The sequence below is a fragment of the Panthera pardus genome, unplaced genomic scaffold (genome assembly GCF_024362965.1).
Source record: "Panthera pardus isolate Hobbes unplaced genomic scaffold, ASM2436296v1 HiC_scaffold_8, whole genome shotgun sequence".
Taxonomy (NCBI): domain Eukaryota; kingdom Metazoa; phylum Chordata; class Mammalia; order Carnivora; family Felidae; genus Panthera; species Panthera pardus.
Genome location: NW_026527013.1, coordinates 94,182,529 through 94,200,878, shown reverse-complemented (window position 1 = coordinate 94,200,878; position 18,350 = coordinate 94,182,529). Strand labels below are relative to the sequence as shown.

Below are 18,350 nucleotides of genomic sequence, written 5' to 3'. Positions count from 1 at the left end.
ATCAAGAAAAACAGAGCAGAGGGGCGCCTGGGTGGCTCAGTCAGTTGAGTGTCCAACTTTGGCTCAGGTCATGATCTCCTGGGTTGTGGGTTCGAGCCCTGCATCCGGCTCTGTGCTGACAGCTCTGAACCTGAAGCCTTCTTCAGATTCTGTGTCTCCCTCTCTTTCTCTCTCTCTCTCTCTCTCTCTCTGCCTATCCCCAACTTGCACTCTGTCCCTCTCTCAAAAATAAATGAACATTAAAAAAAGAAGAAAAACAGAGCAGGAACAATACATGACATGGAAGGTGACCACATTTGTCCTTGATCCTTGACACTATTTATGATATAAAAGCTCATGGTAAGCAAGGTGATTTAGTGCCCTCACTGATAAAACATGTGGCTTTTAAAAGTTAAAAGGCCAGAGCCAAGTATTCAATAATTTGAATTTGTTTTATTAAGAATTATAAATTTATCCAAGATTTAAAATTATATCAAAGAAAAGCATGGGATTTTTATATTAAGACAAAGGGCACATGAATTTTAAAACGTGGATAAACACTGATACATAGCTACATTTATTGATTTGGGAAAATGGTAGAACTTCCGCAAGTTTTTTTAAAAGGTTAACAACAGCATATGCAGTATTTCGGTATAGTATACTTACAAATAAACATACACACATACACACACACACACACAACATGATTTGGAGTATGAGTCATAAAAAAAAGTCTTGATAGTACTGGCTTTCTCTGGGGTGGCTGGATACTAAGTAACTTGGGGTGTATCAGTCAGGATAGGACAGATTACATATGCTGCGATAATCACTTTTTCTCAAAATTTACTGGCCAAAGAAATCCATATTACCAGACATAAGTTCAAAATGCAAAGGAAGTATGTCCTACAGGTATTGGGATCCAACTATTAAAGAAGAATAATATAGTATTCAACATGAGGCAAAAAATACTCAAACTTTTCCTCTGATAATATGGTAAGACTATTAAATACTTTAATTCCAGTGTAGTTAACACACAATGTTATGTTAGTTTCAGGTGTACAATATAGTGATCCAACACTTTCATACAACACCTGGTGCTTACCATTGCACTGAGTTTTAAAAGAACCTGTGTCAAGGATTTACTAACTTCAAAGGCATGATACAGTTTTATGAACTTAATTATTTCTCATCTAAAGTTACTTTTTCTAGAAATTTCTGCTATAATGTGTATTTTTTCCCCCTCTGAACATCTTTTGATTTTCTGATATAATGTCTGGTACACTTGGATACTTACGTCAGAACCCCATATTCAAACTGTAACTTCCCTAAAAGAGAACAAATCCCTGTTAAATTGAAGGGTTAATTTTTTTCTAAGTAATCTTTATGACTCTGTGTCATAGGCTGGGTTCTTCAGATAGAGTTTGGGGGTAATATGCTTATTATATAAAAGAAGTATGTTTATTAGGTGGAAGGAAGGATCAGGAAGTAGGATTAGACAAAGGAAGTCAAAGTGTGATGCAGGCCAATAAAGCCTTGGCCAAGGTAGCATCAGAGCCATACTGCATTGAGCAGAAATGACCAGGTCTTTATACTCCCAACTCACACAGTCACCAGATGCAGGATGCTTGGAGGAAGACGTGGCCTCATTTGAGATGGGTCTCTGCAGATCCAGGAGCGGCTGACAGGGCACTGTCATTAGGCATTAGGCACTGTCAGCAGGCATTCCAGTGGCCATATTTCCTATCACTAGGAAGCAAGTCTTCCTTTAAAGGAGGATATAGACCCCATGTCTCTGAGTCTGTCATAGTCTGTAAGTGTGTTTTAATGAAAAACTTTAAAAAAAACCTCTACATTTCTCTGTCTCTCTCTGTCTCTCTGTCTCTGTCTCTCTCTCTCTCACACACACACACACACACACACACACGTGTCTGATGCATCTACTCTACAGAAATAACCATATCAATTTGGCAAAGATTTATAGAAATCCCACTGTAATTTTACTACGAGAACCAGCCCCTGCCTTCAGGGAGACTAGCTGCCCATTCATCTTACATGGATGTCATGATGACAAACAAGAATGATCATGTTGCCCTTTTTTACCCTTTACAAGATACAATCCAGTTCATGGTATTTTTACTTGGACTAAATCTTATTACAAATGAAACGAAACAAAACAAAAAAACCCCCCAAAACCTTAGTCCTTTCTTTTCTTCTAATAAATATTGTTACTAATCATCTCTCCCCATGCCTCTTCTCCCTAGCATTGTTGACTTTCTATCCTATTGTTAGACTTAGATATCTTTCCTTAGTATACTTCCTAAAGTTCCAGCTAAGAACTACTCAAAATTTTATCTTTCCATTGATGCTTTTAACTCCATTATCCAAGTCAAAAGGGTAGAGTAATACAAGAAAGAAAAGAGAGAACCAACTTGATCTTCCAAATGTCCTTCATGATGGCTGAAATGAAAACTAATGACTGAGATCCAAAGAGCCTTAAAACAAAGATTGCATAATCAAGAGAAAAGGGAAAACTCAGAAGATGGAAAATTCTTACTTAGCAAATAGCTTCCATGACAAATTAGTTTCTCAGTTTCTGAATAAGTATCTGTTGGGGATTTATAACTGGACTTGTATCTGCCAGTGAGAAAAAAGTCACTCCCTTGAAGTTGGATCACTTCAACTTAGACCATTAAAAAAGTTCATTTTCTCAAAAGAAGGGTTTCTAATTATAAACAGCAATCAAAAACATAATGAGTGTGGCTAAACAAGTAAGCTATATGTTAATAACTAAATTTAAAAATCAGAACCTTTCACAATTGTTTATTTTCTTATACATACATTGTGAAAACGTGCTTATTGGCTTTAAAATATTATCAAATTGGGGCACCTGGGTGGCTTAGTCGGTTAAGTGTCCAGCTTTGGCTCAAGTCATGATCTCACGGTTTGTGAGTTCAAGCCCTGCATCAGGCTCTGTGCTGTCAGTTCAGAGCCTGCAGCTTGCTTCAGATTCTGTGTCTCCCTCTCTCTTTGCCCCTCCCCCCACTCTCGCTCTGTCTCTCAAAAAATGAATAAATGTTAAAAAAATAAATAAAATATTATCAAACGTATGAATTTATACTTATACAGTATATCAACATCCACGATCATCATAACAAATTATAACAAAAAACGAACAAACAAAATAATGACTAACTGACCAATTAACAAGCAAAAATACTTTCGGTCAAGACAGGACATCCTAATAAAGGAACACTTACACTTTACACACTGCTCATGTGCCTAAAATTTTACTGATAGGACAATAATCTAATAACAGTTAATTAAAATATCTTCACTTCCACCACTAGCCTTGTCACATTTGATAAACTCTGACAATTGATAAATAGCAAAGATTTATATGCTTTGCAAACATCAATGTGAAAAAAATTTAATTACACAGTGATTTACACAACGACAAGCCTGAACACATTTGTTCATATTTAAACTTAGTAAGAACTTATGAGATTCCCAGGTAAAGATGGAAAACTGAACATACACACCTCCTTTATACCCTCTTGAATCCCACACCAAATTTCAAAAGCTCCAAAACAGATGGTAGCATATTTAGCATAGAAAACACAAACAAACAAACAAACAAACAGATTATTTATTAAACTGGCAGAGGCAAAACCCTAGAAGCAGCCCTATCTGTACAACAGAATAACCGAAAGGCTCAGGGGTTAGTGGCACCAGGATGTGGGAATGAATGGAAGGTCTATACATGGAGGTCTACAATGTGAAAGACCGGTTGGCTGAAAGTCTTTCCAGTAGTTTTTTAATCTTTAGATCCCCTTCCCACTTGGCTTATGTATAAAACTGCCTCTCTCAATCCTAGAGAGGGTAAAACAAAGTGTCTAAACTGGAAAACACAATGGGTTAAGGACAGGGATACCGTCCTGAAACAGGAAAATCACGTAAGGTCCTATACCCCACTCTGCTTCCAGAACATTGGCAGCTAGGCCTCTCTCCTCCAGGCAGGAGTTCAGAAGAATCTTCAGTGGGAATCTTTCAGCACTGCAGGAAAGATTCATACTAATATCAAGGATTTCACAACAACAGGGCTTAGTCAGTTCCTACAGTGAAATGAATGGGGAACCAGCCACCCACACACATGAAGCTCCCATCCTTAAGACTGTTACTGTACCACCTTTATTTTTTTAAATTTTTTATTTAATTTATTTTATTTTAGAGAGAGCAAGCGCAGGGAGAGAGAGAGTATTTTAAGCAAGTTCCATGCTTAGCATGGAGCCCAACACAGCGCTCAGTCCCACGACCATGGAATCATGACCTGAGCCAAAATCAAGAGTCAGATGCACAACCTACTGAACCACCCAGGCACCCCACTGTACCACCTTTAATTATGACCAGACAGCCAAGGGTCACCAGCTATCAAACCAAAGCTTCTCATATTGAAGACAGAGACCAGAACAAAGTGAAAGAAAAATAGTAATAGCTTGGTTGAAACAGAGAAAATACTGTTAGGAAAGCTTCAAAAAGGCTATTATTGGGGCGCCTGGGTGGCTCAGTCGGTTACGTGTCCGACTTCGGCTCAGGTCATGATCTCGCGGTCCGTGAGTTCGAGCCCTGCGTCGGGCTCTGTGCTGACAGCTCAGAGCCTAGAGCCTGTTTCAGATTCTGTGTCTCCCTCTCTCTCTGACCCTCCCCCGTTCGTGCTGTGTCTCTCCCTGTCTCAAAAATAAATAAACGTTAAAAAAATTTTTTAAAAAGGCTATTATTAATATTTTCAGGAGGTAAGAAAAGATACTGCCACCTTGAAACAAGATAAGGATATTACAAAATGGAATATTCTGAGAACAGAAAGCTATCTTAGAAATAATATTAAAATTTAAAACCCTCAACAGCACAGATGAAATACTAAGGTGAGAAAATGTTCCTTAAAGCTTGACTGAAAGAAAAATAATTAGAAAATAGGAAAGAAAAGACAAGAAAATTAGAAGAGCAACACAGGAGGTTCAACAGTTAAATAATGAGAGACCCAAAGAAGAAAGAGAAAATGAAGGGGAAATCATAACAAAATAATTTCCGATAATTTCTTGAAACAGAAAGACATATGTGCACTAAAAAATGCTCACTGTCATTATTTGGGAGGGAAATTCAAAGAAAATGACAATAAGAAACCACCAAATATCCACTTGTAATAAGAAAGACAATACCAAGTATTGTTGAGGTTGTGGGAAAACTGGAACCCCCAAACCCTGCTGGTCAGATTGTAAGATGGGGTATCCACTTTGAAAAATAGCTGGACAGTTTTTTAAAAACATACAGAGTCATCAGATGATTAATGTGGTACATTCATATCATGGAATATTACATAAAAAAGAACGAAGTACTGATACATGCTAAAACAGATGAGCATCAAAACATTATGCTAAGTGAAAGAAGCCTATCACAGAAAGTCACATATGAAGGATTCCATTTATATGAAATGTCCAGGAAAACCCAAAGAGACATGAAGTAGATTAGTGTTTTCCAGGGGTTGGAAAGGTAGACATTTCAAAGGGACTGCTAATGGGTAGGGGGCTTCTGGGTAGGTTGATAAAATTTTCTAAAATTAGATCGTAATGATGGTCCCAAAATCTGTGAATATACTGAAAACAAACGAATTATACACACTGTAAAAGAGTGAATTCTGTTATGTGAATTATTTCTCAATAAAACTGTAAAAAACAAAAGAAGAAGAAGAAGAAGAAGAAGAAGAAGAAGAAGAAGAAGAAGAAATAGGAGAAAGAGAGGAATGTAAAGACATGAGTTTCCAGATTGAAAAGGTGCAAATGAAAAGTTGTATGCTGGTCTATTTTTTTGCTTCATTATGAAACTTTAGAACACTGCAAATAAAGAAAACTGTTTTAACAGAAATAGTGAAAACTAGGCAATAATAAAGCAACTGTATTGAATTCTAATGAAATTATTTCCAACTAAGAATTCTGTATCTAGTCAAAATGTCAATCAAACATGAGTGCAGAATAAAGACATTTTCAGAAATGCAACATCTGAAAAAAACAAAACAAAACAAACAAAACAAAAAACACAAATCTTCCACACACTCTTGTCCAGGAAGCTATTAGAAACTGTGTTCTCACAAAATAAAACAACATGAGATGGAGGGCGAAACATCTCCACCCCAGAAGAGAGTGGTAGGGCATCCCAAAAAACCAGAGAAGAGAGATGCACCAGGCAAGATTTGAAAAGGTCTTAAATTGATGGTAGAAATGAAAAATGGGAAATTATTATTAATTTCAGGGAAGCCTACATGCCTCAGCTACAAACAAGATTTATACTGGGGCGCCTGGGTGGCTCAATCGGTTGGGCGTCCGACTCTTGATTTTGGCTCAGGTCATGATCCCAGGGTCATGGGATTGAGCCCTGCATCAGGCTCCATGCTGAGCATGAAGCCTGCTTGGGGATTCTCTCTCTCTCTCTCTCTCCCTCTGCCCCCTCCCCTCTTCATGCTCTCTCACTCTTTCTCTAAAATAATAAAAAAAAAATTATATTGGCATAATAATGTAAATGCCAAACTTCTGATCTTATCAAAATTATAATGGCCCTACACCGGAAGCAAAAGATGATGGGAGAATGGCAGGACAGATGGGTTCACTTGTTGAAAATGGAATAACGAAAAAAAACCCCACCAAGTTCAGGTTTTCCACTGTAGGAGTCAATGGATGATGCCAAAAGGTGAATAACAAGAGGTGATAATAAAAGAAAGTCTTACTAGATTTTCAGAGGAAAATCCACAAGGATCACCTAAAAGACTGGAGAGTAAAAACTGCTGTTTTTTATAGTAAACCATGAAACTAATTGACTCTTTATATGCATATGATGTATAACTCACATAAAAACAGCAGTCACATCAACAAAAATAATGATTCAAACCTGGAGTGGATTTCACCCCCTTTAACAAAGCACAAAACACATATTAGATTAAAACATTATATGATGTTAATTAAATATTCTTGAAATGCAAGAAATAATGGCAGCAACAACACCAACAAAATAAAATGAGGAGAAAATCCTAAGCGGTCATTATACTGCAATGTATTTATCAAATTACTGATCCTGAACACTAGTGAGAAGCTGCAGACACTTCATATTGTATGATATAAAATAATGTATATTTTCTCACTGAGAGATAAATTTGCTAATAATTTTTTCTTCAACTACTTCATGCTCTAATCAAACATAATGTGAAGGTAACTGGAATTATTGATCTTGGGTACCTTCATCAGATGGCAACTTTAGTACCTTAGCTGGAATGTTACTCCACTCTCTCTGAGTCGACCATTATTGTCAGTCTTATTACATCTAATGCATCAGTCTCCTGCCTCCGCCTGCCCCCTGAAACATGTTCAGTTTTTTCAAGATTATTGTTTTCTTAACTTAAGAAAAATTGAAATAATTCCTGTGAGGAAAAAAAATCCAAAAAAGTAATATGCAAAATACGTTCTTTCCTTTTCAAAGGAATTCTTTTTCTGTTCTTACTTTCCCTATGCTCTCCTTCCAACAGTAAAGTCTCTTTTTCAGTGTACTCTCTTCACATATCACATATTATTTCAGCTTCCCCAATATATGCTTATAGCTTAAATGATGAAATTCAAAATTAAAATAAGAAAAATAATTAAAAAAATTAAAAAGCCCATAGACACGAAGTGAGTTCTCATAAAAGCAGTCACATCTATAGAAAGGTACTCATAACTGTATGTTCTTGTGGATAACCAGGCTTTTACTATAGCAACATTTAGAGACCGTATACACTTCCATCTTAAATCGTGCAAATTAAAATACTAAACTATGATTAGGACTTCCTAATATGGACGGCAATGATATGAAATAAAACTAGAACACAGAGAAGATAGATATGATATCAACTGAAAAAATAAACTGAAATCCCAGCACCCAACATGACAGTGAAAAAACATAGTGGAAAATGACTCAAAAAGATCGGGATTCTTTGTGACATGAGAAAAAGCCATTAGGGTAAAGGATAGAAAAGAAGTTAATTGACTTTGTCCTACCAATTAGACAAAATGAGAAGTTTATAACAGAGCACTGATTGAAAGCAAGCTTGTTTCGTTTTCCTTTCTTTAGTTCATCCTTATGCTCCAGAATTCTTCTATCTTACACCGCCTGCACGTTCAGTCATCCACAATGTTTACATCTGTTCATGTTTGCTGCTCAGATCTGAATGACAACTCACCCCTCTTCGGAATATAAGATCACAGTATGACACTGCATAACCAGTTCTCCATACATGAAACTAAAACATTCTTGAAATTCTTCCATAAAGAAAAGTCCATGAGTCAAATTTGGTTTTCTTACTGTTTTCCCTAAAACACAAATGTGTTCCAGTCCCACAATACAGGAAGATCTGTGACAGCAACTTATTACCCAAATGGCACACAGACACTATCTAGCCCAACATCACAGTCCTTGACAAGACTTCAGCCTCATTAAAAGCAACAGATATATATTTGTATCTCTAGAGCTCAAGGATAATCCCTGGAAGACAGTTCTTACATGTTGGAGGAGAAAAATGAATGAAGGAATGAAGGAACGAATGAATGAATGAATAAGTGAATGATCATAACAAGTTGTGTTTCTCCTTCCAAAAATTATGCCAAATGAAATGAGTTCACATAACAGTTGCAAAAACTTGGGTCAATCCTTTGCTATATAAAGTTTAAGCCACCTGGATTCACACTTCACACAGGAGATGGTATTATGTAGTCACTGGAAAGGGCATACATGGAGTATCTGACATCTTAGCATGAAATTCCTCATCTGCAAAATGGAGAAACCTTCTACTTACTTCATGGTTTTGGTTGGGACAACATGAAATAACATACCTAAATTACGTTATTTCAATTGCCCTACATAGCGTACAGGTTAGGAACCCTTCCTACAGTATTTCTGATATGGATCCACCTACCCTCTATTTGAATACTTTTAGTGGTAAGACATTCATTACACTTTGAGACACTGAAGTTAACTTACGAGTAACACAAAACATTAGCAAATCTTTCCCAGGATTAAGCCACGACTAGCCTCCCCAGAATTCTCATACTTGGCTTTCCTATCCTGTCTGGAATACACACATTACCTTTCTTCTACTCTCTAGTATGCCTAATCCTCCAGAATAAGTCTTCCTGGCACCATAACTGGTGATATACATGGTTCACAGACCTCCTGCCATCCTAGGTGCATGCTCCTGTTTGCTTCCCTTCGCTAAGGCAAAGAAATTACTAGTCTTTTTCATATGAACTATTTTGAAGTTAACTTTCCTCCATCCTGTTTTTCCATATTAGCTTGGGCTTGTTTATTTTTTTTTAACCAAAAACATTGTTTTACTTATCCTACAGCAATTCAGACTGTAGTTTCTACTCATCATTTTGTCAGATTCTTTTGTCAGATTCTGTTTTGACCCCTGATTCCATCACCCCAAGTGTTAATTATGGCTCCCAGCTATGAAGCCCACAAATAGGTCAAGCACATCATCACCATGTCTTCATCTGAGTCATTAATAAAAATTTCAAACAGAACAAGGTCAAAGACAGTGCCCTCCAGCATACCCTCATAAACTTTTCTCCACCCCGATGTCAATTCATTAATCAATAGGCTTTGGGTGAAGTTGTTTATCCAGTAATAAACTGAAAGAATAATAATCTAACATCTGGATTTCAATTTTATTCTAAGGATGTCATGAGTCCTTGCCACAAGCTTTACTGAAATCAGGAAATAACACTGCTACTTACTAAAAGGGAATGAAGATTATTAGACTTTAATGTACAAAAATCTAGTTTTGAATTTCATTAATGCTCTATAGGGTGCTTACACCTCTATAGATTCAAGAGCTTAGTTCCCCACCACCTGTTAAAAACCACCTTCATTCTTGATTGTTCAAAGATTATACACAATAGTTCTATGAATACACCACCTGTGATTCTTTTCACATTCTAGATGCAATTTATCCAGGACTACATCATAAGCTTATTCTGGTGGATGTTCATGAGGTGTTTTTGGGGGAGAGGGGATTGGAAAGAGCACGGGAGTGAAGTGTCTTCTGTACACAAATGTATTACCTATGTTTGAAGATCCCCTGCTTTATGGCTTTTGGTGGAAGGCAAGGCCCAGCTGCTGTTGCAAAAGCCACTCTCTGAGGGGTGTGTGCAGTCAAAACATGGACATGAGACCTAGTGTCACTTAACCAAACACAACCAACTCTAACTCAGCAGTAAGAGCTAACAACCCATAGAATCAGGGAGAATATCCATGCTGTTTTGCCATCGTCAGCAGAGGTAATAACATCCAGTTACCCACGACAGTCAGGACAGTGAAATAAGAGACCATGTCTGGAGTCAACATTCCTAGTGGCAACAGTCCCCTAGCATGGTTTTGGCTCTGGTCTGGCTATCCAGCTTCTCACTGCTCCTGCTGATTTTTAAATTCTTCCCAGCAGGTCTGTCAGCCACATGATAGCCTCTCAATAACTTTTCTGTTTAATTCAGCCAAAGAGAATTTCTGTTGCTTGCAAGAGAGAACTCTGACTGGTACATTTGTTCAGAGCAGCCAGACCCTTTAATTCCTCTGACACAACTAGGTGGCTTCTGACTATCCCATTGTCTGAGGCCCACTCTCATTGCTATGGAGTCAGATTTGCTCTAAGTCTTCTGCTTGGAAGAATATTTGCTTTGAGAGAAAAAAAAAAAGACTCTAGATGGAAACTTAAGATGCAATGTAGATAAAAGTAAAGAAAAATAAAGAAAAAAATTTTCTTAATAAAGAAATATTTTGAAACATGAATTAGTAGTTCTGCTTTCTCTCAGTTGTCTGCCTTAACTGGTGAAACTATTATAATCTTTTGTTCTTCCCGCTTCAAATGTCACTCACTCATTCATATCAAAAACATTTGCTAAGTACCTATCACCAGACACGCTGCTAGGCACTGGAGAGGCAGCCCCTGCTCTGCTCTTGCGTTCAGTCTCAGATGAAACAGCTTTATCTGAGTTCATGAATAGTTTCCTTTCTTACTGGTGTTTTCTTTTCAGTATCCTTTCGTTGATAGTTCTTCATCATTATGACCCTTAATGGTAGAATGTCCCAGTATTCAGTCCATAAGATTCTCTTCCACTTTCTCTGCTCATTCATTAAAACATATGGTGTTTTAATTACTGAGTATATACAACAAACTAACCCTAAACTTAATGGTTTAAAACAACAACCATCTTATCATTTCTCACAATTCTTGGGTTGCAAATTCAGAAAAGGCATAGCAGGGACAATCACCATGTGATACTTGTGAGCCTGGAATACGGCCCCCTCCCACTCCCCAAATGGCTTATTCAATCACAGATCTGGCAGCCAGCAGCTAGGCTGGCTGGGCAAATGGCTTGGTTAGAGTCTTGTACCTAGAGCCTAACTTCACACTGTGTTTCAGGTACTCAGTTTTCTTCCACACCATCCAGAGCCTCTGGCTCTCCATCTAGCCTCTTCAGCAGGACAACTGGAATTCTAACACAGCTGGTCAGTTTGCTCCAGAGCACAAAAGAGAAGCTGTCAGGACTACAACTGGCACAGTGTCACTTCCACCATATTGCTTTATTGGCTAGAGCAAGCCACAAGCCCAGTCTAGATTAAGGGGTAAGGATTGCACAAGGGTGTGAGTATACAAAGACATGGTTCACTTAGGGTCACTAGGGAAACAGTCACCATACTCGGTGATCCCATACAATCACCTTTCAAATAATATCTACAGCCCAGGCAACTTCCAAATTTCTACCCTGGATCTCTTTCCAAAATTCCAGACTCATGCACCCAACTGCCTTGTGACATGTTCACTTGCATATGCAATACACATGTCAACCTGTTTGAATGTGAACTGTGTTCTTCCCCACACTGCTGCTTCTGCAGTCTGTCCCATCTTTCCTCACAGCAGCTCCACAATTAGAGTTGCTCAAGTCCAGATCCGTGGGGTCATTCCTGACTGCTCTTCATCTCTCAAATACCACATCAAATTCTATCGGCTCATCCATGAAAACAGATCCTGAATCCAACCACTTGCCTCAAATATATGTGTGTTCCTCCTATATCTCCTTCAGATTTTGTCCCTAAATACTTCTCACCTTCTCAGCAAGGCCTCCCCTAAATACTCCCATTTAAAGTTGTACGTGCATGCACATGTGCACATGTATTTTATCTCATAGGAAGCAGAAACATATTCAACTTCTCCAAGATAGTTTAATCTGGAAACCAGAACAGTGAGGGAGAGCTACAGTTTTTGAGAACAGATGTGGTTTAAAATCATGCAAATTAAAGCATTCCTCATAGATTTAGAAATCAAAATGTATGAGGTAGAGAAACCAAATAATGAGGTAAATTGTGTGGCAGGGGGGAAAGACAGAATGTAACTCTCAGCTGCCGTTCCCATATTTGAACATCACCCACATCTCAGACCATCATATAAAAATGTGAAGATGGTTCTTTATCCTAACACCAGCTATTTACAAGATGAGATGGGATAACAAGGGTCTTGGCACAGAAGCCTTAGCTTTTACCCTTATAACTTACCTGAGTGATTTTACTTGAAAGTCTCTAAGCATTATTTTTCCTCATCAATAAAAAACTGGGTAACAAAAAGCCAAAACTGAGTAATAACAATATGTGATTTAAGTATCTTAAAGGGCTAAAGATGGAATCTCATAGAATAACATGTATAAGAGAGTATTTTGTAGAATAAAAGTACTATAAGAATAACTTATGTGAATTTTGATGATACATCAATCACTTTACATAATTTTTGGAGACAGCTTTTTTCATATGTAATATAGATTGTTTTTACATAATGTTACACATTAGTTTTGAGTATTTTACTAGTTTTACAGCACAGCAAAAAAAAAATAAAGTGATTGTTCCAATGAATATAATGTTTGTTGCTTTTCTTCTTATATATAATAAATATGCAACGAAGAGTTCTGCTACACATACTTTGATCTCATGTTATAAAAACCACAACAGAACAGTTATGCACTTTAATAGTAATATATATTTACATGATCACATGTATTATTAGTATTCATATTTCCACTGATGGAATCTGTTTTAAAATGTTCAGCATGGGGGTGCCTGGGTGGCTCAGTCGGTTGAGCGTCCGACTTCAGCTCAGGTCATGATCTCGCGGTTTGTGAGTTTGAGCCCCATGTGGGGCTCTGTGCTGATAGCTCAGAGCCTGGAGCCTACTTCGGATTCTGTGTCTCCTTCTCTCTCTCTGCCCCTCCTCAACTTGTGCTATGTCTCTCAAAAATAAATAAATGTAAAAAAATTTTGTTAATAAAAAAAATAAAATTTTCAGCATAGTGTTAAATAGGTTAATGTGGCACTTGTCTTTGGGAAAGGAGGGAAGGAAAGAAGGAAGGAAGGAAGGAAGGAAGGAAGGAAGGAAGGAAGGAAGGAAAAGAAAGAAAGAAAGAAAGAAAGAAAAAGAAAGAAAGAAAGAAAGAAAAAGAAAGAAAGAAGCAGGGAGGGAGGAAGGGAGGAAAAAGGGAGGGAAGGAGGGTGGGAGGGAAGGAAGGACAGACCGTAGTTGCTTAACTTTCTATTTAAGTAGAAAAAAATTGTTTGCACTTTCACTATTTTCTATAGGAATTCTCTTCCAACCTTCTAATGCATGTAGGAAGAAAGAGAGCTATAACAATGTCTTACACCACTGTATAATAAGATCTATTTTTCAAGCTGACTGAGTCATTCCTTGGTGAAAATGCTCTTTCACATTTGACAATAATGACATGAAGGTAGTACTCAAAACAGCACACATTACCGGGGTCCATGTGCTACTTGACTGAGACATGGGCAAATTGAGCAGCATGTTTCCCAGGATGTTGCCAACCTTGCAGCTCACAGATTATATCTACACATTTTGAAAGTGTATAAGAATCTAAATTTTGGACATTTTAGGAGCTTTCCACAGTACATAAGAGACAGCCTACACTAGCAATATTTAATTATCCACTTAACAGTTTTCATAATGACCTCCAAAGTCATTTCTTCCAGTATTCTTTCACATCACTAACAGCTCATCATTTATTCCATTATTCTGGCCCCCTTGCCAGGCTTTTGTGTAACCTAGAATGTCATTCATGGGAATAACACAAAGTAGCTAGGCTTTGAGTTCTCTTTTAAAGCAAAGAACAGAAATACACATACACAGTTTGTACACTATCATAAATAAGAATCTTCCACTTCGTGGAACTCAAATTACATAGGAATCTTAAAAAAAAAACCTTGAACACTTAACTAAAATCCAAAGAAAAAATCCAATAGTACCTAGTTAATCTTAAATAATTTTTCCTTTCTTTCATATCTAGGGTTTCAATGGTCATAGTATATGGATTTTTCTTACACAGTTTAACTTCCTCATTTCTCTTCCTCAAAAAAAAAAAAGGTACTATTAATTACATGGAGTATAAAATCAACACTTTTTAGAAAAACAACTTTGAAGTTAACAATTTTTAAATACGGCAATATTACTAAGTTTAGGAAAGTATACATTAAAATGTTTGGTATTGATTTTAGGGCTTGCTAAATAACAAGGTTCTGTGTGTGTGTGTGTGTGTGTGTGTGTGTGTGTGTGTGTGTGCGCGCGCGCGCGCAAGTGTTTTAAGGGTAATAATATAATTTATAAGTTTGCTTTTTAAACTATTTTTTAATGTTTATTTATTTATTTTTTGAGAGAGAGAGAGAGAGAGCTGGGGAGGAGCAGAGAGAGAGGGAGAAAAAGAAATGCCAAGCAGGCTTTGCACTGTGAACATAGAACCCAATGTGGGACTTGAACCCACAACTGTGAGATCATGACCTGAGTCAAAACCAAGAGTCAGACGCTTAACCAACTGAGCCACCCAGGCACCCCTGTAAGTTTGTTTTATGGAAACTTAAAACATTTCATAATTAAAATAAAATCTTAAATAACTAGGCTTTTGACCAGTCCATAAAAGTCATTTAAACAACAAAGCAGTTTATCTGTATATTTAGGATTTAACTGCCCTCAGGATCTTAAGAGCAGGATAAGGGAGGGTGGTGGAAAGAAAAAGAAAATTTCTTCTTTTCCTCCTCTGACCAAAAGCTCAATCTAGGTAAAGTTGTAAAAATAAATAGGAGATACAACATTACAATTGGGAATCAGAATAATATGGGTCTGAGTCTGTTTTACATGCATGCTACAAGATCCTGGAAAAGTACCTAATCTCCCTAATCCTTAGTTTTCTCCTTTGTAAAGTGCTGATATTCATACTTCCATGAGGCTGTTGAGAATATAAAAAATGATAATGAATGTAAAACCCCCAGCACAATGCTTGGCCTAGAACTCAATAAATTTTAGTTGCTGATTTTTAGTATTGTGGTCATAATTGTCTGAAATATTCTTTCACCTCCCTTTCTGATCTATCACTCATCATCCCAGGCCCTCAGTGCCCTCCTGTTTCCTAGCCTACATCCCTCACCTAGATCTGCTCTAATTCCCAAGGCATTTCGTGCTTTGAAATTACTATTGCCTTTCTACTGCTATGAAACACACCAGAAAAGAGCAGAATTTATTTCTGCTAGATACTGTGAGGAAAGCAATCTGATTAATCCATTAAAATATGTACTAGCTTTAATCTTCTTGAGATATCAGTATGTGTATAAACAACAACCAACAACAACAACAAAAACAGTATAAAAAATAAAACCCGTAGGAAATATTCAAGGGAGTTATTTTTATACTGGATACTTGCCACATAGACCAAAGCTGCCAAGGAATCGACATCTCCTCCACTCTAACTGGGAAGACTCCTGTAAGATATTTCTACAGCCTGGAGCTCTTCCCCACCCCTACCCCAATTCTGATTTCAGAGATCCACTGAAACATTTTACTTAAAATAAACAAAGCCCAAACAAACTTCAGCTGTAGCAACGAAAAGTACTTCACCCAAGAAAGCCAAAGGATAGGAGATGAAAGCAGAAAAAGACAAAGAAAGGAAAGGAAGAAGGCAAAGGACAATGGGGAAGTGAGGAAATGGTGGAGTGGGGAACCAAGCAGAGGCAAGGCAGGGCAGTCCTAAACCATAAATGACACATACTTGCCCTATTCTCTGAAAGTGAACAGGTTAAGCTTATCTCCCCCAGAGAGGTCAGGAAGAAAAATGTTGCTTGAAAAGTACCGTATATGTCCACACTATACTATGTGGTTGATTGACCAGGGATGCTCCAAAAGAATTGGGACCAGGGAAAATTTCCCTCACACAAAGAGGAGTGATTGTTTAAAAGTCAGTCTTAATCAGTTAGCAAATACTGCAGGACATGTTTAAAAGTCAGCCTTAATCAATTAGCAAATATTTCAGGACAGTGAATTTCTTTCATGTGGCAACGTCCACAGAATAGAAAATCATCAAATGACATGTGATCTGAAACACACATTTTTAGCCTCACAAATATATTTAGTTTTCTTTTAAGATTTGGAGGACATACTTTCATATTATTTCTGTTAGTTTCTCTATTAATGTAAATGATTTTAGAGGCCAAACTACTTTTATTCCTTTTAGCTTAATTATCTAATTTTGGAGGAGGGAATAAGTACATTTTTGAAATCTATTTTCCATAAAATATAAAAGTTAGTCAAGTATACTAATAAAAATCTAGATTTAATTGCAATATTGCAACTAGACCTACTGGAAAATAGGAAACAAAAATTCCAATTCTAAACCAACTGAATATGTTATTGACTCCAAAATCACTGATTAAACAAAAGAAATTATATTTGCATTGATGTGTGAATCTGCATCCATTCTTGGTAGCATGTAATATATTCAACTGCTCAGCTTTAGCCGTCCTTGTAGTTGCATTACCATATTATTCAAATGTATCTATCATTTATATGTAAATAGAGAAGAGAAATGGCTTCTTCATAAGACAACAATTTTCAAATGATAAACAGACACAGGCAGACATTAGCAAGATAAAAATGCTGCAAATATGCATTCTATTATATATTTTTAAAAAAGGAAACTATTTCAAATTTTTAAAAAAGTAGTGTGATAATTACAAAATGGGATACTAATACATTCACAATACCAACAGCTACTCTTCTCAATAAAAGTCTCCACCGATGTCATTTGTATCTTATAAATTACATGTTCTCAGATCCATCTGTGAAAATTGGGATGTTAATTATCATGGTTACATTTCATGATTCCACAGTTAAATGCTGAAGTGGTGCTACATAAATACCATATGTTTTTCTAAGAGAAACGGAGAAAGATTAATTATGAGTTCAAGTCCAAGTCTTCCAGCAGTAATACTCTCAGCACAATAAGATCATTACATTGTGTGCTATGCAAATTGGAAGTTTTAATTAATAGCTGAAATACCAACTGAGGGGGAAAACTATGAAGTCTAAATTGTAAGTATCAGGCTTTCCTCCATGAAAACAACAACAATTAAAAAAACCACAACCTTAATAAGGATGCTTCTGAGAAACCAGGTTACAAGTCCAAAGGAAAAATAAATTGTCTGTGAACTTCCTTTGATGGAATGATCACCACTGTGCTGTTTAATCCTATTTGATAAACCAAAAAATTACAGCACATCAAAGTAACAACAGGTTATAAAGAGATAATATATCCATTATATATTTATGCTTATAAATATATATCTATATCTATAAATAATATATCTTAACATTTTTCTGGATTTTTCAAAACTATGCAAACTTACTGGATGAAATACTCACTTCAGTATATAGCAACCTAAATAAGAAACTCTATGATAATATTACAAGAATTTTATTTATATTTGTAAAATCTGAATTCTTATTTTACTCACCACATATTCAAACACAAGTGTCAGCGTCTCCTTGGTGTGGATGATGTCATGAAGCAGAACTATGTTAGCATGTTTTAGTCCTTTTAACAGAGAGGCTGTAAAACAAAATAGAAAAAGAGACAATGCGTAACAATCAACTGATATATTTCATCATCATTTTTCCATATCAATATCTATTTTTCCATTTTCCAAGCCGAAAACTATTCAGAATCAAGGACAGAGGAACAGGGTTTTCATTTAGATGAAGATCCCCCAATTATTTCACTTGTTATTTGTTAATAACCTCTAGGTAGAGTCCACTATAAGCAGAGGATATACTTGGTATGATTTCAATTGTTTGAAAATTGTTAAGGTTTGTTTTATTATAAGGATATGCTTGATCTTGGTATACATGCCAGATGTATAGAGAATATATATTCTGCTGAACTTGGGTGGAAAGTTCTATAAATGCCAATTAGATTCTGTTG

At 36.6% G+C, this 18,350-nt stretch overlaps 1 protein-coding gene across 7 annotated transcripts in view; it reads right to left on the bottom strand.

Annotated features, from left to right (window-relative positions):
* CDK14 (cyclin dependent kinase 14) overlaps positions 1–18,350 on the bottom strand; it is a 621,048-nt gene that overhangs the window by 332,707 nt on the left and 269,991 nt on the right. For all 7 annotated transcript variants that reach the window (XR_008420630.1, XM_019443275.2, XM_053898331.1 and 4 more), the window contains one exon: positions 17,884–17,978. Coding sequence is in view for 6 of the 7 variants with exons in the window: in XM_019443275.2 (XP_019298820.1) it covers positions 17,884–17,978 (95 nt within the window). In the remaining variant the exon portion in view is untranslated. The remainder of the gene's footprint in view (positions 1–17,883; positions 17,979–18,350) is intronic.